Raw genomic sequence first — 16,036 nt, forward strand, 5'->3', positions numbered from 1 at the left:
CCTCTCTCTCTCTCTCTCTCTCTCTCTCTCTCTCTCTCTCTCTCTCTCTCTCTGGAGCTGTGGAGTACAAGGGAGGAGTCATGTGGCTGGGCTGACGACCCTTCTCTTAATGAGCAACGGGTCATGTTGCAACTGAACACACGCTCATTTGAGATGGGTATGTTCAACTTGGATTTATGCCTTAATCATTCAGAGACATCAATGGGTGAACATTTTAGTGAAGAGCACTGTATTTAAGTCAGAATTACCACCCTAAATGCATAAAAACAGACATTGCTTGTAGCTAATTACATAGTGGAGGTGCAGTTTCATCTCTTGCCTTAGGGTGCCAGTGTTTGTTAGGCTACACAGACAACCCCGATTCCATAGTCTGATGTTATGGCTATACATCAGACAGAGCGTGTGAGAAAGTGAGCACAAGAGAGAAAAAGAGATGAAACTCTTCATTTGAACTGACATCTCTGTTCACCCAGACTCTCAGGTCTCTGCTGACTCCAGAACAGTAGATCAGGAGCTTCTTTTTTTTTGGAGAAAATGTCAAATCCTTATTTTTAGCTCCGATAAAGCTTGGATTCATTAGACCTGACATTTAATAAAGAACGTGGTGTGTGTGTGTGTGTTATGGCCCTGTGATTCAGTAACCAATGGTGTAGTGATGAAGCCAATCTGGTCCCACAGAGAAATGTTCAACTGCAGTGGAGTCACACAGATACAACGCCTGTTCATATGGACACAGTCCAACAGTGAGAGGGGGAAGAAACAAAAGAAAGAAAGAAAGAAGAGTGTGTGTGTCTGTGGACGCAAGCGTGTGTGTTAGTGTGTGGCGCATCCATGCAGACACACAGTCTGTTCATATGGCCGCAGTCCAACAGAGGAAAATATGTCACTGTAATAACACTGTTACCACAGTGTGTGTGTGTGTGTACCGTCTCATCAGCTAGTTTCTCAAGTTGTTGGATGTAGGGAGTGATGAGAGAGTGCAGGTTCCTCAGTATCTCCTCCACATGCAGAGCAGACAGCAGGAAGCCCAAGGCCTGCATCAGCCACATACACTGACTGGTCTGGAGAGAGAGAGGAAGGGAAGAGGAGGGAGGGGAGCAGGAAGAGGGAGGGGGAGCAGGAAGAGGGAGGGGGAGCAGGAAGAAGAGCGAGAGGAAGAGGAGACAACATTGTTACACATTTCCAGGACTTTTGAAAGGTTGACTCCTTGTGCTGACTCCTCACAAGCATTCCACTACACTCGCAATAACATCTGCTAACCATGTGTACGTGACCAATAAAATGTGATTTGATAAGTGGTCTTTTGCTAGCTACCATCCAGTCTTGTCACCAGCTCTTACCTTGCTTTCGTGACTGAATGGACTGACTGATTCTATGGTCTGATGTACTCCCTGTGGTTCATTTGAATGTAATGAATATGCTCATTGTTGCATGTACCAAATGCACAGGCAACACAGATTTTGAAAGTTTGACTCTGAATTTCACTACAAATTATTCTCCAGGATGTTGTAAACAGTAGAGTGGGTCCAGTGAGTCGGGACATTGGGGTTATGGCTTGCATCATCTCCAGACAAGACTGGGACTGACCTTGTGAATCTGTTTGCTCAGCACCTCCTGTGAAGAGAGAGGATAGCAGAAGCAGAAGAATAAAATATTGACATACATGTAATAATTTTATTCAGAAAACACTAATTTAGACAAAACATATACGGTACACGTACACGTGATACAGCCACTATATTGGAGGCATAGGGTGGCAGGTCGTATTTGCACTCTCGGCAGATCTTCTTGAGTGTGGAGACTGAGGAGATGGAGAGGTCTGGGTTCCCCAAGGCCTGGAGTACCAGAGGTAAAACACTACTCAACATCACCGGGTGGTCCGCCAACCACTCTGCTAAAGCTCCTACAGGGAGGAGGGAGAAGAAGAACACAGTGGATGAAAAGACTGAACACTTTATGCTACAGGAGACAAAGGAGACGCGTGCTTTTCCTGTTCTCTTGTACAATTAGTTTCTCTTCTTTTCCAGCTTATTATTTCCCTGGATGAACAACGCACAACAAAATGACAGGTATCACTGTATTAATACTAGAATTCGACCGATTATATTTTTTCAAAGCCGATATCGATTATTGGAGGACCAAAAAAGCCGGCACCGATTAATTGGCCGATTTTATTTTATTTTATTTTTTAAGTATTTGTAATAATGACAATTACAACAATTACTGAATGAACACTTATTTTAACTTAATATAATACATCAATAAAATCAATTTAGCCTCAAGTAGATAATGAAACATGTTCAATTTGGTTAAAATAATGCAAAAACAAAGTGTTGGAGAAGAAAGTAAAAGTGCAATATGTGCTATGTAAGAAATCTAACGTTTCAGTTCCTTGCTCAGAACATGAGAATATATGAAAGCTGGTGATTCCTTTTAACATGAGTCTTCAATATTCCCAGGTAAGAAGTTTTAGGTGGTAGTTATTATAGGACTATTTCCCTTGTATTTCATTAACCTTTGAAATTTGGATGTTCTTATAGGCACTTTAGTGTAACAGTATAGCCTCCGTCCCTCTCCTCGCTCCTCCTTGGGCTCGAACCAGCAACACAACGACAACAGCCACCACATCGAAGCAGCGTTACCCATGCAGAGCAAGGGAAACAACCACCCCAAGGCTCAGAGCGAGTGAAGTTTGAAACGCTATTAGCACGCTAACTAGCCAGCCATTTCACTTCTATCAACTCCCGAGATGAGGTTGGTGTGACCGGTTTGAAGTCATAAATAGCGCAATGCTTGACGCACAACGAAGAGCTGCTGGCAAAACGCACGAAAGTGCTGTTTGAATGAATGTTTACGTGCCTGCTTCTGCCTACCACCGCTCAGTCAGATACTTAGATACTTGTATTCTCAGTCGGATTATATGCAACACAGGACACACTAGATAATATCTAGTAATATCGTCAACCATGTGTAGTTAACTAGTGATTATGATTGATTGTTTTTTTATAAGATAAGTTTAATGCTAACTAGCAACTTACCTTGGCTTACTGCATTTGCGTAACTTGTGGAGTGCAACGAGGGAGAGGCAGGTCGTTATTGCATTGGACTAGTTAACTGTAAGGTTGCAAGATTGGATCCCTGAGATGACAAGGTGAAAATCTGTCTTTCTGCCCCTGAATGAGACAGTTAACCCACTGTTCCTAGGCCATAATTGAAAATAAGAATGTGTTCTTAACTGAATTGCCTAGTTAAATAAAGATTAAATAAAGGTGTAAAAAAAAGTAATATTATCACTATTTTATTTTTTTAAATTTAAAATTGGCAAATCGTGCAAAAATACAGATTTCCGATTGTTATGAAAACTTGAAATCGGCCCTAATTAATCAGCCATTCCGATTAAATGGGTCCACCTCTAATTAATACCTATCGTGAACACGTATGAGCGTATCAGTACCGATAGTGAACATGACGGTGTCGGCCAGTTGGACGTTGTTGATGTTGATTCTGAGGAGGAGTCCGATCAGGCCTGGGATGACATCAGAGTAGTTGACATCTATCGTCTCCGCTATAGACTGGAACCCATACAGCAATGCTTCTGTATGCTGGAGGAGACAATTAGAAGCTTCAGACAGTGTATTCAGTGTGTGTGTGTGTGTGTGTGTGTGTGTGTGTGTGTGTGTGTGTGTACCGTACCTGCCATGACGAGGCTTGTTCTGTGTTGGTCAATATTCGTCCTAGTTTCTCATACAGGTTACTGAGCAGCTCAGCTCCTAGCATCTCATACACATACATCAGAGTGTCTGAGATATCCACCCTGGGACACACAAATGTGTTAAGTCTTGGAATACAGGAGTGTAATGCATACCACCAACAGAAAGCAAGGTTTTGTTATAGAGGTGGAACAATCAATGCTGTTGGGGGGGGGGGGGGGGGGGGGGGGGGGGGGGGGGTCACAAGGTTCAGTTTTTGTGTTTACACCTCAGATCAAGTGAAATAGAAGGCGCCATTTAACTGTGGAGGGACGAACAGCAGGGCATCACTTTATAATGTACTGTTAGTAATGTGCTTCTGAGCATCTGATGACTCAAACATTATCATCCAAAATGTGTGCCCTCTCAGCTGCCACCTCACTTACAGGCTGTTACAACCACAAACACACCCAGCAACAGACCTGTCAGCATACTGCATTTCACTCGCTCACCAACACAACCCCAACTACACTCTTGTACCTGTAAATCCTGAACTGCTCCTTCTCATCTGAGGACCATGATGCGTACTCCTGGTCAGAGGGGAACTGGGCTTTATGCAGCAGAACATCCACCAGCTGGAAATACACGGGTCTATAAACCTGCAGATACACCGCCTGTCTCTCACAGTCAAACGACATGATGTCATCCTGGAGAGAGAGCGAGAGTGTGTACTGTTAAGTGTTGTTATTCTGAACAGGGTAGTTGGCTTTAGGGTGTAATGTTAAGTGTCCTGGGTTACAGTGTTAGGGTGTAGAGTGCATACCTGTAGTGTGTACCAGAAGGTGAGTGTGAGGGAGCTGGTCGTCTCGTTGACTGGATAGTGTCCTGGTATCCCAGTGCAGAACATGATCATGTTGACCAATGCGAGAAAGCCCTGCCAATGCTCTACCTGCTCCAGCAGAGCCCTGGGGGGGTTGAGATCAAGAGATGGAAAAGGAGAGAAAAGAAAAAGGGAGAGAGTAAGTGAAAGGGACACAGAGGCGGGAAAACTAGGTCAGTGCGCAGGAAGAGTGAGGTGAGGTGGGACAGGCAGGGCTTTTTCTCTAGATAGAGTGTGACAGTTGAAGGGTTCAGACTGGAGCCATTGACATACACAGGGAGACATGACGCCTCCGGAGACAGAAACACACAATAACAAACAGCTTGTTTACCAGGATGGGCCTGAGCTTGAAACTGAACACGTCATCTGATCTGATTATTTGTTGATTGGTTGTGTGAATGAACCCAGCAGCATCAACGTCGTCACCAAGCAGTGTGAGGCGGGGAAGTGAAAGGATTGATTGATGTGGGGACAGCGCACGCACCTGGAGTGGTTTTCGCCCAGCGCGACAGCGATGCGACAGATTCCGTGTGACGTCTCCATGTCTCCGTTCTGGACGGCCTCTCTTAGTTGTTCCTGCAGGGACAAGACCTGTGGCACCAGCTTCAGTAGCGTGTTCACATATCTACACACACAGACAGGGAGACATAAAGAGATGGGTTAGTTCACATACCAGGGGAAAAGTCTCTACTCAAACCTCCATGCGCGCACAGAAAAAAAAAAAAAACACTTTTTACCAGCTTCATCGCTCAGTTTCTTTGTTTCATTTCTCCAGTTCGCTTGAAGGCTGAAATTACCCTGGTCTGTTCTTCCTGCAGTCTCAGTCCTTTCTAATAAATCTATTGGCTTTTTCTCCAGAAGCACCAATACATCTCTCGTTTAGACACACAGACCCATTTAATATCGCCCCACATCTATCCGTCTGTCTGCATTATACATGTTCACACACGCTGTGGGTCTATCACTCTCTCTCCACCTCCATCTCTGAGGTATTTCAGGGTCGTTCATTGGGAAACTGGAACAGTAATGTCCATAAAATAATGTTTTTTATTTTACCCTCTAAGAGGGATATAGAGATTGGCTGGAGGTCGGACACAATGTGAACAGAATACAGAAGCAACACTCCCACGCATGTACACACACCCCTGTCCTCCTGTTCTGCTATTCTGATTAAGCTCAAACTGCCATTCTGTCATCTTACCCTACAATTGACACTGTGTATGATGCAGGTGTGTGTGTGTGTTCCCAGATCCGGACAACCTTCCAGTATCATTGGTTCTGACTTCTGAATATTTACAGTGCCTACATAAAGTATTCACACCCCTCAACTTTTTCCACAGATTTTGGTGTCACTGATCTACACACAACACCCCGTAATGTCAAAGTGGAATTTCGTTGGTAAAACATTTAAATGTATTAAACTTTAAAAGCTGAAAAGTCTGGAGTCAATGAGGATTCAACCGTTTTGTTACGGAAAGCCAAAAATAAGTTCAGGAGTAAAAATGTGCATAGTAAGTTGCATGGACTCATTCATTGTTCAATAATAGTGGTTAACATGGTTTTCGAATGACTCCCCAATCTCTGTACCCGCACACATACAATTATCTGTATGGTCCCTCAGTCAGGGAGTAAATTTCAAACACAGATCTAACCACAAAGACCAGAGAGGTTTTTCAATGCCTCGCAAAGAAGGGCACCGATTGGTAGATGAGTAAAAAATTAAAAGAGAGAGAGTGAACATCCCTTTGAGCAGAGTGAAGTTATTCATTACACTTTGGATGGTGTATCAATACACCCAGTCACTACAAAGATAAAGGCATCCTTCCTAACTCAGTTGCTGGAGATGAACGAACCTGCTCAGGGATTTCACTTTGTCATGAAACCAAAATTATAAAAACAATACCAGGCCAAGTATCATGTATTTGTATTTCATATACTTTTGACTATTGGATGTTCTTATAGGCACTTTAGTATTGCCAGTGTAACAGTATAGCTTCCGTCCCTCTCCTCACCCCTGCCTGGGCTCGAACCAGGAACACATCGACAACAGCCACCCTTGAAGCATCGTTACCCATCGCTCCACAAAAGCCGCGGCCGTTGCAGAGCAAGGGGAACAACTACTCCAAGTCCCAGAGCGAGTGACATCACCGATTGAAACGCTAACTAGCTAGCCATTTCACATCAGTTACACCAGCCTAATCTCGGGAGTTGATAGGCTTGAAATCATAAACAGCTCAATGCTTGAAGCATTGCAAAGAGCTGCTGGCAAAACACACGAAAGTGTTTATCTTAATTTACCGAGGTTAGCTAGCCAGCTATTTGTCGTCCTTAACGTAGGTGACTCTGCTAGCTAGCCAACTCTGCTAGCTAGCCAACAGCTAGCCAACGCTAGCCAACGTCTTCTGTATAGAACTCAACTACCTGGTCGCATTCACAGGTTGTATCACTTTTTCACTTCATTTCATTACAGTACAACGGTTTGATTTGTTTGATCGTAGCTAGCTACTTAGCTAGCTACATAGCCGTCTTTGTATCAAAGATAATTGTGTAGTCTAGAGCGATTTTCTAGGTTCGCTAGCCATCTATCGTCGTTCTTTTAACGCAACGTAACGTAAACAACACTGCTAGCTAGCCTGCTAGCCCCCGAATAGCAACACTGCAGAAACTATTACACTCAACGGAACGACTTGATTAGTGTAGTGTCAACAACGCACCCACTGCCAGCTGGCCTACTTCAGCAGTACTGTATCATTTTAATCATTTTAGTCAATAAGATTCTTGCTATGTAGCTTAACTTAACGTGTAGTCCACTTGTCATTCCAATCTCCTTTGCATTAGCGTAGCCTCTTCTGTAGCCTGTCAACTATGTGTCTGCTTATCCCTGTTCTCTCCTCTCTGCACAGACCATACAAACGCTCCACACCGCGTGGCCGCGGCCACCCTACTCTGGTGGTCCCAGCGCGCACGACCCACGTGGAGTTCCAGGTCTCCGGTAGCCTCTGGAACTGCCAATCTGCGGTCAACAAGGCAGAGTTCATCTCAGCCTATGCCTCCCTCCAGTCCCTCGACTTCTTGGCACTGACGGAAACATGGATCACCACAGACAACACTGCTACTCCTACTGCTCTCTCTTCGTCCGCCCACGTGTTCTCGCACACCCCGAGAGCGTCTGGTCAGCGGGGTGGTGGCACCGGGATCCTCATCTCTCCCAAGTGGTCATTCTCTCTTTCTCCCCTTACCCATCTGTCTATCGCCTCCTTTGAATTCCATGCTGTCACAGTTACTAGCCCTTTCAAGCTTAACATCCTTATCATTTATCGCCCTCCAGGTTCCCTCGGAGAGTTCATCAATGAGCTTGATGCCTTGATAAGCTCCTTTCCTGAGGACGGCTCACCTCTCACAGTTCTGGGCGACTTTAACCTCCCACGTCTACCTTTGACTCTTTCCTCTCTGCCTCCTTCTTTCCACTCCTCTCCTCTTTTGACCTCACCCTCTCACCTTCCCCCTACTCACAAGGCAGGCAATACGCTCGACCTCATCTTTACTAGATGCTGTTCTTCCACTAACCTCACTGCAACTCCCCTCCAAGTCTCCGACCACTGCCTTGTATCCTTTTCCCTCTCGCTCTCATCCAACACCTCCCACACTGCCCCTACTCGGATGGTATCGCGCCGTCCCAACCTTCGCTCTCTCTCCCCCGCTACTCTCTCCTCTTCCATCCTATCATCTCTTCCCTCCGCTCAAACCTTCTCCCACCTATCTCCTGATTCTGCCTCCTCAACCCTCCTCTCCTCCCTCTCTGCATCCCTTGACTCTCTATGTCCCCTATCCTCCAGGCCGGCTCGGTCCTCCCCTCCCGCTCCATGGCTCGATGACTCATTGCGAGCTCACAGAACAGGGCTCCGGGCAGCCGAGCGGAAATGGAGGAAAACTCGCCTCCCTGCGGACCTGGCATCCTTTCACTCCCTCCTCTCTACATTTTCCTCCTCTGTCTCTGCTGCTAAAGCCACTTTCTACCACGCTAAATTCCAAGCATCTGCCTCTAACCCTAGGAAGCTCTTTGCCACCTTCTCCTCCCTCCTGAATCCTCCGCCCCCTCCCCCCTCCTCCCTCTCTGCAGATGACTTCGTCAACCATTTTGAAAAGAAGGTCGACGACATCCGATCCTCGTTTGCTAAGTCAAACGACACCGCTGGTTCTGCTCACACTGCCCTACCCTGTGCTCTGACCTCTTTCTCCCCTCTCTCTCCAGATGAAATCTCGCGTCTTGTGACGGCCGGCCGCCCAACAACCTGCCCGCTTGACCCTATCCCCTCCTCTCTTCTCCAGACCATTTCCGGAGACCTTCTCCCTTACCTCACCTCGCTCATCAACTCATCCCTGACCGTTGGCTACGTCCCTTCCGTCTTCAAGAGAGCGAGAGTTGCACCCCTTCTGAAAAAACCTACACTCGATCCCTCCGATGTCAACAATTACAGACCAGTATCCCTTCTTTCTTTTCTCTCCAAAACTCTTGAACGTGCCGTCCTTGGCCAGCTCTCCCGCTATCTCTCTCTGAATGACCTTCTTGATCCAAATCAGTCAGGTTTCAAGACTAGTCATTCAACTGAGACTGCTCTCCTCTGTATCACGGAGGCGCTCCGCACTGCTAAAGCTAACTCTCTCTCCTCTGCTCTCATCCTTCTAGATCTATCAGCTGCCTTCGATACTGTGAACCATCAGATCCTCCTCTCCACCCTCTCCGGGTTGGGCATCTCCGGCGCAGCCCACGCTTGGATTGCGTCCTACCTGACAGGTCGCTCCTACCAGGTGGCGTGGCGAGAATCTGTCTCCTCACCACGCGCTCTCACCACTGGTGTCCCCCAGGGCTCTGTTCTTGGCCCTCTCCTATTCTCGCTATACACCAAGTCACTTGGCTCTGTCATAACCTCACATGGTCTCTCTTATCATTGCTATGCAGACGACACACAATTAATCTTCTCCTTTCCCCCTTCTGATGACCAGGTGGCGAATCGCATCTCTGCATGTCTGGCAGACATATCAGTGTGGATGACGGATCACCACCTCAAGCTGAACCTCGGCAAGACGGAGCTGCTCTTCCTCCCGGGGAAGGACTGCCCGTTCCATGATCTCGCCATCACGGTCGACAACTCCATTGTGTCCTCCTCCCAGAGCGCCAAGAACCTTGGCGTGATCCTGGACAACACCCTGCCGTTCTCTACTAACATCAAGGCGGTGGCCCGTTCCTGTAGGTTCATGCTCTACAACATCCGCAGAGTACGACCCTGCCTCACACAGGAAGCGGCGCAGGTCCTAATCCAGGCACTTGTCATCTCCCGTCTGGATTACTGCAACTCGCTGTTGGCTGGGCTCCCTGCCTGTGCCATTAAACCCCTTCAACTCATCCAGAACGCCGCAGCCCGTCTGGTGTTCAACCTTCCCAAGTTCTCTCACGTCACCCCGCTCCTCCGTTCTCTCCACTGGCTTCCAGTTGAAGCTCGCATCCGCTACAAGACCATGGTGCTTGCCTACGGAGCTGTGAGGGGAACGGCACCTCAGTACCTCCAGGCTCTGATCAGGCCCTACACCCAAACAAGGGCACTGCGTTCATCCACCTCTGGCCTGCTCGCCTCCCTACCACTGAGGAAGTACAGCTCCCGCTCAGCCCAGTCAAAACTGTTCGCTGCCCTGGCCCCCCCAATGGTGGAACAAACTCCCTCACGACGCCAGGACAGCGGAGTCAATCACCACCTTCCGGAGACACCTGAAACCCCACCTCTTTAAGGAATACCTAGGATAGGTTAAGTAATCCCTCTCACCCCACCCCCCCCTAAGTTTTAGATGCACTATTGTTAAGTGACTGTCCCACTGGATGTCATAAGGTGAATGCACCAATTTGTAAGTCGCTCTGGATAAGAGCGTCTGCTAAATGACTTAAATGTAATGTAATGTAAATGTAATGCTGTTTGAATGAATGCGTACGAGCCTGCTGCTGCTTACCATCGCTCAGTCAGACTGCTCTATCAAATATCAAATCAGACTTAATTATAACATAATAAAACACAGAAATACGAGCCTTAGGTCATTAATGTAGTCGAATCCGGAAACTATCTTTTTGAAAACAAAACGTTAATTCTTACAGTGAAATACAGAAGTGTTCCGTATTTTATCTAACGGATGGCATCCCTAAGTCTAAATAGTGCGGTTACATTGGACAACCTTCAATGTTATGTCATAATTATTTAAAATTCTGGCAAATTAATTACAGTCTTTGTTAGGTCTTTGTTAAATGGACTTCACACAGTTTGCAATGAGCTAGGCAGCCCAAACTGCTGCATATACCCTGACTCTGTTGCAAGAGAAGTGACACAATTTCCCTAATTATAAGAAATTCATGTTAGCAGGCAATATTAACTAAATATGCAGGTTTAAAAATCTATACTTGTGTATGGATTTTAAAGAAAGACATTGATATTGATGGTCAGGTTTGGTGCGACAACAGTGCTAAATCATCACCCGTTTGGCGAAGTAGGCTGTGATTCGATGAGAAATTAACAGGTATCGATTATATGCAACGCAGGACACGCTAGATAAACTAGTAATATCATCAGCCATGTGTAGTTAACTAGTGATTATGTGAAGATTGATTGTTTTTTTAAAATAAGTTTAATGCTAGCTAGCAACTTAACCTTGGTTTCTTGCTGCCCTCGCGTAACAGGTAGTAGGCTCCTTGTGGAGTGCAATGTAAGGCAGGTGGTTAGAGCGTTGGACTAGTAACCGGAAGGTTGCGAAAACAAATCCCCGAGCTGACAAGGTAAAAATCTGTCGTTCTGCCCCTGAACAAGGCAGTTAACCCACCGTTCCTAGGCCGTCATTGAAAATATGAATGTGTTCTTAACTGACTTGCCTAGTTAAAAAGGTTTAAAAATATATATTTAAAAAATTTAAAATTGTCCAAATCGGTGTCCAAATACTTATTTCCAATTGTTATGAAAACTTGAAAATCGGCCCTAATTAATCGGCCATTACAATTAATCAGTCAACCTCCACTTGGAATCATTGTTCTTCCTTTGTTAATCATGGTAACCTGCAAGGAAACAAGTGCCGTCATCATTGCTTTGCACAAAAAGGGCTTCACAGGCAAGGATATTCCTGCCAGTAAGATTGCACCTACATCAACCATTTATTGGATCATCAAAAACTTCAAGGAGAGCGGTTCAATTGTTGTGAAGGCTGCTTCAGGGCACCCAAGAAAGTCCAGCAAGAGCCAGGACTGTCTCCAAATGTTGACTCAGCTGCGGGATCGGGGCACCACCAGTAGTACAGAGCTTGCTCAGGAATGGCAGCAGGTAGGTGTGAGTGCATCTGCACACACAGTGAGGTGAAGACTTTTGTAGGATGGCCTGGTGTCAAGAAGGGCAGCAAAGAAGCCACTTATCTCCAGGAAAAACATCAGGGACAGACTGATATTCTGCAAAAGGTACAGGGATTAGACTGCTGAGGACTGGGGTAAACAACATTGATGAATACGCTGATTCGCTGAGCGAGTTTATTAGCAAGTGCATCGGCGATGCCGTACCCACAGCAACAACTAAAACATTCCCAAACCAGAAACCGTGGATTGGTGGCAGCATTCGAGCCAAAATGAAAGCACGAACCACTGCTTTTAACCAGGGCAAGGTTACTGGAAACATGACCGAATACAATGTAGCTATTCTCTCCGCAAGGCAATCAAACAAGCTACGAGTCAGTATAGAGACAAAGAGGTATGTGGCAGGGTCTACAGTCAATCACAGATAACAAAAAGAAAACCAGCCCCGTCGCGGACCAGGATGTCTTGCTCCCAGACACACTAAACAACTTCTTTGCTCGCTTTGAGGACAATACAGTGCCACTGACACGGCCCGCTACCAAAACCTGCGGACTCTCCTTCACTGCAGCCGAAGTGAGTAAAACATTTAAACGGGTTAACCCTCGCGAGGCTGCAGGCCCAGACGGCATCCCCAGCCGCGTCCTCAGAGCATGCGCAGACCAGCTGGCTGGTGTGTTTACGGACATATTAAATCAATCCCTATCCCAGTCTGCTGTTCCCACATGCTTCAAGAGGGCCACCATTGTTCCTGATCCCAAGAAAGCTTAGGTAACTGAGCTAAATGACTACCTGTCATCATGAAGTGCTTTGAGAGACTAGTCAAGGACCATATCACCTCTACCCTACCTGACACCCTAGACCCACTCCAATTTGCTTACCGCCCCAATAGGTCCACAGACGACGCAATCGCAACCACACTGCCCTAACCCATCTGGATAAGAGGAATACCTATGTGAGAATGCTGTTCATCGACTACAGCTCAGCATTTAGCACCATAGTACCCTCCAAACTCGTCATCAAGCTCGAGACCCTGGGTCTTGACCCCACCCTGTGCAACTGGGTACTGGACTTCCTGACGGGCCGCCCCCAGGTGGTGAGGGTAAGTAACAACATCTCCACCCCGCTGATCCTCAACACTGGGGCCCCACAATGGTGCGTTCTGAGCCCTGTCCTGTACTCTCAGTTCACCCACGACTGTGTGGCCATTCACGCCTCCAACTCAATCATCAAGTTTGTAGACGACACTACAGTGGTAGGCTTGATTACCAACAATGAGACTGCCTACAGGGAGGTGGTGAGGGCCCTCAGAGTGTGGTGTGAAGAAAATATCCTCACACTCCATGTCAACAAAACAAAGGAGATGATCGTGGACTTCAGGAAACAGCAGAGGGAGCAGCCCTCTATTCACATCAACGGGACAGTAGTGGAGAGGGTACTGCATACACATCACGGACAAACTGAATTGGTTCACCCACAGGCAGCGTCGTGAAGAAGGCGCAGTAGCGCCTCTTCAACATCAGGAGGCTGAAGAAATTTGGCTTGTCACCAAAAGCACTCAAACTTTTACAGATGCACAATCAAGAGTATCTTGTCTGGCTGTATCACAGACTGGTACGGCAACTGCTCCGCCCACAACCGTAAGGCTCTCCAGAGGGTACTGAGGTCTGCACAACGCATCACAGGGGGAAAACTACCTGCCCTCCAGGACACCTACACCACCAGATGTCACAGGAAGGCCATAAAGATCACCAAGGACAACAACCACCCGAGCCACTGCCTGTTCACCCTGCTATCATCCAGAAGGCGAGGTCAGTACAGGTGCATCAAAGCTGGGACCGAGAGACTGAAATCAGCTTCTATCTCAAGGCCATCAGACTGTTAAACAGCCACCACTTGAAAATAAAAGAGAGCCGCACACTCTTGGAGCTCAGATGCAAAAATGTAATACCAACGTTTCGACAGCCAAGCTGTCTTCATCAGGGTATAATCAAACACTGCGGGATGACTTGTTTATATAGTGTCAAAAGACACAGGTGTCTGTAATCATGGCCAAGAATGGCCTAATATCATTGGTTAATAATCAAATATTAAAATGTCATACAAAGAACAGCATACAAACAACAAATGGATAGCATACGATCATAGATTAATTTGACTACACAAGTTTACAAACAATTACAATAGCAAACAATTACAATAGCAGAGTCACAATAATCACAAGAATGGCTTAAGATCAAAGTCTACGTTGAGACCGAAGGGCGCAAGGGTCTTTAAATTAAAGATCCAGGCAGCCTCTCGTTTTAACAATAAATGATCAAGATCACCCCCTCTCCTAGGGAGGGTGACATGTTCTATGCCAATATAACGCAGAGACGAAATCGAGTGGCCTGCCTCCAAGAAGTGGGCCACAACTGGATAAGTAAAGTTTTTACACCTAATGGTGCTACGATGCTCTGAGATACGTACTTTCAATTTGCGCTCTGTTTCACCTACATAATTTTTACCACAAGGACAAGTTATAAGATAAATAACTGCCTTAGTGGAGCACGTAATAACACCTTTTATTGGGATCGATTTCCCTGTTTGTAGGTGTTTGAAGAATCTACATTTATAAGTACATTGGCACATCCTAAAATCCGATGATAGTCTCGGTAATGTGTTTTCGGACCTTCCCTTGGTCGTATTCTCGCGGGTCAGAAATCTCAGAGACCAATTGGTAAACTCTGATTTACCACCCCAAGATATTCCTGAACAACGTCTATTTGCACCCCTACTGGATGGAAATGACAAGTGTAATGGCTGTGCTCAATGCAATGGCACTTATAAATGTAGATCCTTCAAACACCCACAAACAGGGAAATCGATCCCAATAAAAGGTGTTATTACGTGCTTGAGTTGAATCATTAAATCACAGCACATATTTATGGGTACATTTCCTGCTTTTACTTCCAGCTTTGCTCCTATGGGTACACTAGCAATGTATGCCAGTCCAATCACTATGCCATCATTTACTTGAACGGTGCGCCCATTCCATGCATTCTATTTCTATGGCAGCACATGCTGTCAAGAGCCGAGGAAAGGAGAAAATGTGGGTAAAAAAAATGAAATGGGTTGCTATTCAAAACGGTTATTACAGAGACTGCGGTCATTTGGCTAGCCAATTACCGTTAGCCAAAATTCCAAGACCAACACAGCCCTGTGTGTGTACGCATGTTATTCAGGGGGTAATGAGTATTTGAGTGACTGTGCATTAAAGAGTGTGAGTGTCTATCAATGTTTCCAATAATTTTATGGGGTAACTGAGCAAATTTTAGGTCCTGTGAGTGGAAATTGAACATGGTGAGAATTTTGTGGAACTTCCAGCGAGTGTTTGTAGTGAACACTGAGGCTGTACCCTTACAGTTTTAGACAGTAGCCAATAGGCTATTGTGGATATCTGAGCATAATGTAGACCTACCAATAAAACCACTGGAGAAACTCCCATAACATTTTCACACAGAAATCAAAAGCTATTTCCATGATATATCCTAAAGTAGCCTATACAGTGCATTCGGAAAATATTCAAACCTCTTTTCTACATTTTGTTATATTACAGCCTTATTCTAAAATGGATTATAAATATAAATATTTCCCCTTATCTACTTAGAATATAACATAAAGACTAAATGAAAACAGGATTTTAGAATGTTTGCAGATTAGATAAAAATAAATTAAATAAATACCTTATTTACATACAGTTGAAGTCGGAAGTTTACATACACTTAGGTTGTTGTCATTAAAATGCGTTTTTTAACCACTCCACAAATTTCTTGTTGACAATCTATAGTTTTGGCAAATCGGTTAGGACATCTACTTTGTGCATGACACAAGTAATTTTTCCATCAATTGTTTACAGATAGATTATTTCACTTATAATTCACTGTATCACAATTCCAGTGGCTCAGAAGTTTACATACACTAAGTTGACTGTGCCTTTAAACAGCTTAAACAGCTTTAGAAACTTCTGATAAGCTAATTGACAATTTGAGTCATTTGGAGGTGGACCTGTGGATTACAGGTCGACCGATTAATTAGGGCTGATTTCAAGTTTCAGAA

General features: G+C 45.5%; 1 protein-coding gene across 1 annotated transcript in view; it reads right to left on the minus strand.

Moving 5' to 3' along the window:
- The window catches only part of LOC124037803 (importin-13-like), a 58,668-nt gene that overhangs the window by 9,581 nt on the left and 33,051 nt on the right, over positions 1–16,036 (minus strand). Inside the window, exons 7-14 of the mRNA XM_046352876.1 lie at positions 5,054–5,194; positions 4,513–4,654; positions 4,230–4,396; positions 3,694–3,814; positions 3,455–3,602; positions 1,722–1,903; positions 1,588–1,614; positions 927–1,061 (exon numbers count right to left, since the gene is read on the minus strand). Of these exons, the coding sequence (XP_046208832.1) occupies positions 927–1,061; positions 1,588–1,614; positions 1,722–1,903; positions 3,455–3,602; positions 3,694–3,814; positions 4,230–4,396; positions 4,513–4,654; positions 5,054–5,194 (1,063 nt within the window). The remainder of the gene's footprint in view (positions 1–926; positions 1,062–1,587; positions 1,615–1,721; positions 1,904–3,454; positions 3,603–3,693; positions 3,815–4,229; positions 4,397–4,512; positions 4,655–5,053; positions 5,195–16,036) is intronic.

This window comes from Oncorhynchus gorbuscha, linkage group LG06 (genome assembly GCF_021184085.1).
Source record: "Oncorhynchus gorbuscha isolate QuinsamMale2020 ecotype Even-year linkage group LG06, OgorEven_v1.0, whole genome shotgun sequence".
Lineage (NCBI taxonomy): Eukaryota > Metazoa > Chordata > Actinopteri > Salmoniformes > Salmonidae > Oncorhynchus > Oncorhynchus gorbuscha.